We start from the raw sequence: 10,308 nt of genomic DNA on the forward strand, positions 1-10,308 counted from the left end.
TCCATTACCACTTTTTGTGCTACCTTGCTATTGGACTTTGCGTACATCTTCACCGATTTTTTTAACATTAGTAGTAATATTATGTTGTTCGTAATTGGTGCAAACGGTCAAGTCGAGTTACTTGTTAATTTTAACGGATGGGTTTGGGTTTAAATTTATAAACCCTGTAACCTAATAGGTTTTGACATGGTATGACTTGTTAAAATGATGATTTTGATAAAAAAAATAATACGAACATGGCAAACAGAACTGTTTACCAGATAGAAATCTTACCCTATTAACTTTGTATTTTATTTTCTTACATAATACAATGAAAATATAAAATAGTGTATGACATTATATAAGGCAAGTGCGTGCCATTAATGTACATTACAACCATCGTTGCATATAATAAATTTTCACAACCTATCTCCAACTCCATAACCACTTTGACAGCCACCTTGCTTTTGGACTTTGCGTACATCTTCGCCGATTTTTTCAAAATTCTTTACAAAATGAGAATGCTAGACAAACTAAATTTGTAGATAAAATTTTGTAAACTAAATGATATGGAAGTTGATGATTAAATTATGACTTACACGTTAATAAACGAGTTCATTCCGATTGATGACACATAATTTAATTTGTAATTTTAGTCTATAAAAATATCTGAATGGAATTAAAAACCTTGCATTTTAGGCACGGCTACGCACACAATAAATAAATGTAATCATTGCTCCAACTTCGCAACAAAAACTCTCACGTAGCATCGACAAACTACTATATATACACATACCCAAAGCTAAAACTGTCAACGTGCAAAGCAGCCAGCTTTATTAGCAAAGAAAAAAAAAAAGATATGGCTACTACTCCCGGAATTCTCACCGACTGGCCATGGACTCCTCTTGGAAGCTTTAAGGTCTCCCCTTCTACAAACCCTAGCTCCCACCCTCTCTCTCTCTCTCTCTCTCTCTCTCTCTCTCTCGTACCTACAATGCCACATACCGAAAATTTTAAAATGGACCGCCCCATAGTATGAACGAGGTGAATGAACAACTGGTTTGCGAGGCCAATAATGCAATGGCTCTGAACAATCAAGAATCTCGATGCATGCTATGCTCCAGTCCATACTAGAAAACTTTGTTACCTCCCCCGTTAAGATTTTTATTGTATATACATTATCGATACATGATATACTTTGATGTACTAATAACTTAAAGTTTGTGATATTGGGGTTTTCAGCATGTGGTCGTGGCTCCTTGGATCATTCATGGTGCATACTCGTATTTCGTTAACGATGAGAAAGATAAAGATCTATCTTATTTCCTCATATTTCCATTTATGCTGTGGAGGTTTCTCCACAACCAGTTATGGATCTCTCTTTCTCGATATCGGACGGCCAAGGGCAATGGCCGGATTGTTGACAAGGGTCTTGAATTCGAGCAAGTCGACAGAGAAAGAAACTGGTACCTATAAAGAACTACATCAGTCGACAGCGGATTCTTAGCTAAAAGATGCGCTGCCTGATTACAATCTCAGAAAGATGTCTTATAACCAATCCATTTAAATGCTTTTAATTATATCTTCTTCTTTTTAATTTTTCGTTGGGTATAGGGATGATCAAATATTGTTCAATGCAATTCTATTCTATCTGGGGAGACACTTACCTGGGGCTGTAAACCTGCCATTTTGGAGGACAGATGGAGTTCTTCTAACGATTCTACTTCATGCCGGTCCAGTGGAGTTTCTCTACTACTGGCTCCACAGAGCACTTCACCACCATTTCCTATACTCTCGCTACCACTCACATCACCATTCCTCCATTGTCACTGAGCCAATCACTTGTAAGAAAATTATCCAGATACCCCCTCCAGTTAATTAGTAGTATACTTCACTTTCTCTTGGTACGTGAAAGTGTTCACACATTTCTTGTGTGAAGCAGTTTTCTGCTCTTTTTAAGAAAATATATGGGGGAGAGAAGCCGGAGAGTCATGTAAAAATAGAGGGATTGAGAAAAAGAGAGAAAACATGATAGTGAGAGAGGTTTATATTTTTATTATTATTTTTTAAATTAGAAATATATTATAAAGATATGTGGGTGAGGGAAGAAATAAAGAATTTAGTTTATGTGAAATTACATTACTATCTATAATTTTATTTTGTGATATATGACCAAATTGTTTTTACATTCTCTTTTGATAGACAAAGCAGATTTCATTAATAGGTAACTAGCATATGCATGCACACAAACACTTTGTGTGTGAGTATTTTTTATTTTTATTTTTAAAATGGGAAGGAGAAAGGAAGAGAGGGAGAACGTGGAAGTGAGAGTGGGAAGAAGTTTTTGTTTTTTATTTTTTATTTTTTATTTTTTATTTTTTAAAATTAGATACATGCTAAAATCATATGTAGATGAGACTTAAATAGAAAGACAATAAATTTTGATTTTGTGAAATGACATTATTGCCCACAACGTTTTTGTTAAGATAGAAAATTAAATGGTCTTTTCACCATCTTTTAGTTGACAAAGAAGATTTTGTTAATACATAGTTTAGATTTAGATGTATGTGAAATGATATAAACAGAAAATCAGTGTGAAATGATATAGCGGAAAATAATTGTTTTGATTGTATATTTTTGTTTGATGTATCGTGCAGCTGTGATTCACCCATTTGCGGAGCACATCTCATATTTCACACTCTTTGCTATACCATTGTTGACAACTATACTCACCGGAACATCTTCTATCGTAAGCTTTGCTGGTTATGCAACTTATATCGACTTTATGAACAACATGGGACATTGCAATTTTGAGCTCATTCCAAAGTGGCTCTTCACCATTTTCCCTCCTCTCAAGTATCTCCTTTACACCCCATCGTAAGTCCCGCTTTGCCCTCATTTACTATTTTTATACAACCGGTTATAGGGAAAAATTATTTTATACGAGTCTTGGAAATATGCATATGTCATACACATAATTAGTAATAATAAATTTACACAGTTTTATTGAAAATTATTCTGGTCCTAATGTTATTTATTGCTTTTGTAAGAAATATCACAAGAAAATAAAAAACCGAAATCGTTTTATAACGCGAGGAATAATTATGGTACATATATACACCTAATATCTGATCTCATCCAAGTGCCGTACAAAATGTCTACGCAAGCAATTTAATAAGTCTCACAACAATACTTTGAATCTCTAAAGATTTTTTCAAGTAACATATATTCAAAAGATACTCTACATAATATATGTAAAGTAAATAATACATTTTTAATGGACACGAAAAGTATATTATTTTATCTACTTTTTATTATGACACATAATTGATCATTTGATTACCCGTTACTTAGAAAAATATGTAGAGATATTTTTTTTGAATTTTGCATTTATTAGATAGAAGAGAAATGCAAAGGAGACTCTCCATAGAATCTATCTTTTTATATTTTTAACACAACGTTTTATAAAATGAGAATAAAAATTGATGTTAAAATGTAAGGTAACAAAAAAATCTATGAATAATCTTAATTTTAAAACAGCCTCTTTAACATTTTTCTTCATAGAACTGTGGACATTGCCCAATAAATGGGTGGGCGGGCGGGCCATAAATGTCTTTACCAGAAAATAGATTTCTGTCACGGTGAGAGACTGTTATAGTCTTATTGCGTGTGTTTGTTTGACTGTCCACGTTTGAGCGAGTTGCCAAATTTTACTGGTTACCATGAATTGTTAGCCTTTAGTTATTTATTACTTTATATGAATAATTTCTTGCTTATGTGTTTATATGAGAAGTGCTGACAAGATGTAGTGTTTTTTTATTTTATTTTTTTTTTTTATAAATACATCGATATTTTTACATTAAGAGAAAAAAAAGTTTGATTAAATTATATAATGAGTAGTCAAACTTGGTATCAAATTTATTATCTATGAAATTCGAACCTAAAACTTTTCACTTCCAAATAAAGAAGAATATCATCAGACCGTAGTAATGAGTGATAAGATGTAGTCTTTTAGTTGCATAGACGTATTGACAATTTTGTATTGTTTTGGAACAAAGTAAAATAATACAAAATTGTCAATTCACAAACATCTAATCTTAAAACAAACAGAACAGCAATCTTAGGCTTAAATATAAATGAGAAAAGAGACCCTAATTCTTATCCTACGAAAAAAAAAAAAAAAATCTCTAAAACATATAATACTAAAATACCTTTACATAATCAAATGACTAAATACCCAATTAAATTTCGTCACCATTTTTTAAATCTTTTTAGGTACTAATGGTAGTTCTCTCTGTATTTAATTAAAATTTTTGACATGCATTGCAGATACCATTCTTTGCACCACACGCAATTCAGGACCAATTACTGTCTCTTCATGCCAATCTACGACTACGTATATGGTACCATGGACAAATCAAGCGATTCACTTTATGAAACTTCACTCAAGAGGGAGGGGGAATCGCCAGATGTCCTCCATCTAACCCATCTAATCACACCCGAGTCCATCTATCATCTACCTCTAGGATTTGCTGCCTTAGCCTCTAGGCCCTACACAAGGACGTGGTACTTGTGGCTGATGTGGCCTGTGACATTGTGGTCTATGATGATAACTTGGATTCACGGCCGTACATTTGTTGTCGACAGGCACCGCTTTGACAAGCTCAGATTACAGACTTGGGCTATTCCCAAGTACAGTTTGCAAGTGAGGCCCCATCCTTAGTTACTCTATGAAATTTGGTTGTGCTTGTGTTTCTTGCTATTATTATTATTATTATAATTATTATATTTAATGAGATCTGATTTAATTTGTTATTTGTAAATTTCAGTACCTTATGCAATGGCAAAATGAAGCTATCAATGGTTTGATTGAGGACGCCATACTTGAAGCAGAGGAAAAGGGTGTCAAGGTTTTAAGCCTAGGTCTCTTGAATCAGGTAATTAAAAAATCTAAAACCTCAAATATGTTTGGTAAAACCAAAAAAAATAAACAAATAAATTAATTAATTAAAAAAAAACTAATGTAAATGACAATAGAAAAACAGAAACATGGTCTACCATGTTTCTAAAAAAGTGTTTTTTATCAAAGCATAATAATCAGTGTCCATTTAATGAAATTTTTAAATGTTAAGTATATCTCCACTTATTTTACAAAATTATAATCATTGCTCTATATTATTCTCTTTGACAATTATTATATTATATTAACTACTATATTCTTTTTAATTATTTTATATATTTACAGTAGTTTATACAAAAGTTCACCAAACACTCAAACACTATTTTTCTGTTAAAAGCATTTTTACAAAAAAAAAAAAAAAAAAAAAGGTTTACAAAACACTCAACAATTTTATTTTACAAATGTATTTTCTCACAGCACAACAAAAACAATTTTTTTTAAGAAGCACACCAATACTAAACTAGTCCTAAGTCTCTTGTTCAATCAGAAGTTAATTAATTTTACCAAAATCCTCACTTCCAAATAAATAATAGAATTGGGATGGATAATTATCTCAAATATTTGTCAGTGTATTTATATCTATATATAAATAATATTGGTTAATGCATGGTCTATTGAGAAGTATTTGTCTCTGTAGTAGGGTATTCTAAATTTTAGTTCACTGATGGTCCAACCCATATAGTACCGTGTCGGTAACGTCATCATTTGTCTGGCGCATTTAGAGATTCTGTCACTTCACTGTTGATTTGTCGATTGTCAAAAATTGATATGCAATGTAGCATTCTGATTCAATACGCATGTTATATAAATAGAAATATAATACATGATTACAGAGAACCCATTTTGTATAAATCTCTCTCCTTGAATTGGGACCACATTTATTACTGCGCAGTGTATTTATTTCCAATTTTATCTATTCAAATTTCAAACAGTTGTTTATTTATTTAATTTCCATATATGTATATGAAGGGTGAGGAGTTGAATAGATACGGCGGTCTCTACGTTCAAAGGCATCCACACCTAAAAATCCAGGTGGTGGATGGAAGTAGCTTGGCTGTGGCAGTAATCCTAAACAGCATTCCAAAAGGGACAACCCAAGTTGTCCTTAGAGGCAAACTCACGAAGGTTGCTTATGCCATTGCCCATGCTTTGAGCCAGAAGGGTGTCCAGGTAAACATATACATATCATGCTGTCATGTTGGCATGTCGTGGCTAATCCCTTGTAAGTAAGATTATGTTTCCTCATATCTTCTAACCTAAATTGTAAATCTCTCAGGTAGCTACATTATATCAGACTGAGTATTTGAAGCTCACCAAATCACTAGGCACTGAAAGTAATTTGGTTGTTGCAAAATGTTATTCCCAAAAGGTATCAACTGTTGCATTTTCCGAATTCTAAATTCTCTTTATCTATTTAAATATCTTTATTTATATTTTGGATAATATTTAATGCCAATTGATTAATTTGCAGATGTGGTTAGTGGGTGATGGACTGACCAAGAAAGAACAGATGAGTGCACCAAAAGGAACATTATTTGTTCCCTTCTCACAATTCCCACCCAAAAAATTGCGCAAGGACTGCTTCTATCACTACACTCCAGCAATGAAGACTCCCACATCTCTTGAGAATGTTCATGCTTGCGAGGTAAAGCTCTATTCACTTATTCATCATTTTTCCCGAAACTCGAAACCCTAAACGCTAAACCTATCTTTTTATGCGACGACAGAACTGGTTGCCAAGAAGGGTGATGAGTGCATCGCGAGTAGCAGGAATAGTGCATGCCTTGGAAGGTTGGAAGGAGCATGACTGTGGTTACACCATGTCCAACATCGACAAAGTTTGGCAAGCAAGTCTTGTGCATGGGTTTCAGCCTCTGACGATCAGTACCATTCACACCAAAAATCAGTGATCTGCAGCTTAATATTTAAAAATAAAAATAAAAAAAAAAGTTACTTAGTGCACATCTATCTTATAATATTTATTCATGATTATCCCTTGTTTCAGTTGCGTTATAATGTCGTAATGCTGGCTATATTTCTATAAACAGCTAGCTAGATGTTATTATCGTATCATATTGTTGTTTATGAGTATTTCTATATTATATAAATGGATATCACTTTCGAACTATTCACCGGGAAAATTTGATCGTTATTGATCTTTTGTTAATACTTGGTGGTTTTAATATACCAAAGTGTGTGTGTATATATATATATATATATCTCAACAACTTAGACCATCTTCAAAGAAGATGTAAAAAATGCCACATATACATAATAGTAACAAATGGCATACCATTTACCCCAACCAAGATGTCAAAGATAACATGGAAAAAATGCTAAGTTGACATGGATAAAGAGATGTTAAATTTGAAGTTGCCTTCATATTTTGATTTTTGCTATTTCCAAAGGCATTTCACTTGTCTTACCTTAAATGCAAGCATTTTTAAGTATTATTTTATTCTTTTCAAACCAACAATAATCCAACTTTTTTATTTATTTATTAAAAATAACATAAATGAAGCAATAAATTTTGGCATATCGGGTGGAAGGAAAATCTTGACAATATGTCAAATTGTCAAGTCAACCATCCAATTGAAATTTGATGTCAAGGAATTACATGTGTATGTTGAAAGTGAAACCTGTTAGAACTTCGACTCTAATTATCAAAAATATAACTCAAATTATAAGCTATAATTCTGGTAAAAAATGAAAGGAAGAAGAAGGAATGATTTCATAGATTCTCATTCATACATGCTGAGCATATGAGCTCAATATCAGTACAAACATTTATAACCGTTGGAAGAGAGAGAGAATTAATAAACTCAATCAATCTTAGCCCTCCATTGTAACTAGGCTATGAGCCAATGACAAGTGTACTTAGGGATGGCAACGGTTCGGTTTGAGGACGGAAATACTATATCCATCCCCATAACCATGAAAATTAACCATATCCATAACCGCAAATTAACCATCGGGGATTATCCATAACCATATCCACCGGGTAACGGATTTTCAATCGGTCATCGGTTATATCCATCTTCATAAAAAAATTAAAAAAAATTATATTCATCCAATTGATGCGCTATAAATTTTAGTAAATACTAATTCCATCATTAAATAGCAACATCCAATTACAAAAAACATAACAATATATTTGAAGCTATTCATGATAAGCCAATATGATAAATTGGTCCAATAAAAAAGAAAAAGAGGACAAAAGCAAATACGAAAGGAAGACAAAACAAATTGATTCAATGAATTAATTTCTTGACAGTGAGACACTTGAAGAGAGATGAATCTGATAAACTTGGAACATTTGATAATTGATATATAAAATAATAGTATTGAATTGATGAGGTTGTTGGTATGCCTCATGCATGATGTTTGGTGCATAATAAATATAGTATAGGGTTTGATGCATGCATAATGAATTAGTATAGGGAGGGTTCGGTAAATTGAATAAAATTATATTATACATCAAATACACACACACACACACACACACACACAATATATATTCGGGTCGGATTCGGGGACGGATATGGACTTGGGACCCCTATAACCATATCCAAAACCATAGCCGAATAAAGTTCACGGTCTTTCCCCATATCCATACCATACCTGAATTTTCATATCCAAATCCAATCCATTCGGACAGTTATCCACTGTTATTGGGTTTAACGGTTAGAATTGTCATCCCTAAGTGTACTATTACATAGCTTATGACCTAATAAAAGAACTCTCCAATAGCATAATTACTTGTGTAAAATCTTTATGGGATTTATATTTCAACACTGTGTCTTAAAGCCTTTCATATTATTAAAATTTCTCACATTAAATATTTTTGGTGCAGTTTATCTTTATAGTGCTCTCTAAGGATATGACACTCATTCTACCACGTTTACTGCTACGCAACACTTTCGTTCAGAGCTTAGCAAATAATTCTACTTCAAAGTACACGTTTTTTGTGACATAATGATAGGATTTTTAGTACATGCACAGATAGGGTTAAAATTACTGAAAAATACTTACAAAAATAAAAGGTAATTGTAGTATAATCGCTCATGCAAGGTCGTTGTCCCCAAAAATTGTTTGACTAACTTGTAATTAAACTAACTCTCGATTAATTATTAAAACAGAATTTTTATAAAAAATTGGAGATTTTTGATGTTTTAAAAGATTAAATTAACAATAAAAGAAATTTGAAAGTTTGAAAATAATGGCAGAAAAGAAGAAAAACGTTTTTAGAATTAAAATAATTATGAGAAAGACTCGGGTTTAGCTGTCACCGTAAACAATCCTATGCACTTGTATCAACTACTTATGAATTCCCACATACATGCTTTGAAGGTTAGATTTTTTTAATGCATATTTTCCTCATGATGTTTAACCGAAAATGCATATCTAACATGCAACTTGTCTGTGATATTCAAATCAAATATAAACATGCAAAACTCATTAAGTTTTGTGAAGACTGTGAAATTGGGCACCAAAAATATGGGTGCAGACTGAAAAAAAACAAGCAAAAAATAGTTTTGGGCTGAGAAACAAAGGCAGCCCAGCACTGAAATTGCTGGCTGCTGCTTTATATAAGGCCCTGCAGCTTTAGGCTGCGGGCTGGCCTTCGGATCATGGCTGCAAGTGGCAGCGGGCCGAGAAAGAAGGGGCTCGGTGTGCGGGCTAAAACAGAAGGGAAGCCCAATTGGGCTTGGTCTAGGGCTTAGGGTTTGGGGCTAAAAAAGAAGCAGCCCAAGCTGCTGGTGGGCTCGGCAGACCAAATTTTGAACCCACCTTTTCCTTTAGACACAAAAGGAACTTTTTGGGGTTTCCCTACCAGCAAAGGCTTCAACCATCATTGATCCGTGGCAACCGTTCTTGTCAATTTTCAGATTTTAATATTTAGGGTTTATGGAACCCAAAAAATAATAAAAAAATCATGCTTCTACTTTATTCAATTCTTTGACTAAAAAATTGCGTAATGCATGAAACATATATATATATATATATTGACAAATTTATTAAACATATACAATATATATCAGAAGGTAAATATAAATGTAGGGGGTTCATGCATCATGGAGAATGTTTTCATGCTTCATGATCGTTTCAAATATCTTACTTTATTTTAAACGTACCTGATTAGCAGAAAACAATAAAAGCCTTTGAATTTGTAGAAGATCCTTCTTGGAAAGCTGGAATTGCATCTCCAATACGTTGTACCACGTTCAACAAAGAAAAATTAAATTGAATCAATAACATGTATATCAATTCAATAAAATAATAAATTAATCATAAAAAGAATAATTAAAATATAATACTTCCTTGATTGAAGAATAACTCTCTTTAGCGCAACATTAAGAGCGTGCTGA

At 32.8% G+C, this 10,308-nt stretch overlaps 1 protein-coding gene across 1 annotated transcript; it reads left to right on the forward strand.

Annotated features, from left to right (window-relative positions):
- The first annotated feature begins 690 nt into the window (after positions 1 to 690).
- Positions 691 to 7,080, forward strand: LOC137734606 (very-long-chain aldehyde decarbonylase CER1). The gene is made up of 10 exons (XM_068473845.2): positions 691 to 898; positions 1,222 to 1,445; positions 1,594 to 1,823; positions 2,637 to 2,856; positions 4,309 to 4,684; positions 4,809 to 4,916; positions 5,909 to 6,109; positions 6,216 to 6,308; positions 6,411 to 6,584; positions 6,667 to 7,080. Exons 1-10 carry the CDS (start codon positions 839 to 841, stop codon positions 6,847 to 6,849), a joined length of 1,869 nt encoding a protein of 622 aa, XP_068329946.2. The 5' UTR covers positions 691 to 838; the 3' UTR covers positions 6,850 to 7,080.
- Positions 7,081 to 10,308: the final 3,228 nt, after the last annotated feature.

Source organism: Pyrus communis, chromosome 7 (assembly GCF_041283825.1).
Source record: "Pyrus communis isolate YQ-2024b chromosome 7, ASM4128382v1, whole genome shotgun sequence".
In the NCBI taxonomy this organism is placed as follows: domain Eukaryota; kingdom Viridiplantae; phylum Streptophyta; class Magnoliopsida; order Rosales; family Rosaceae; genus Pyrus; species Pyrus communis.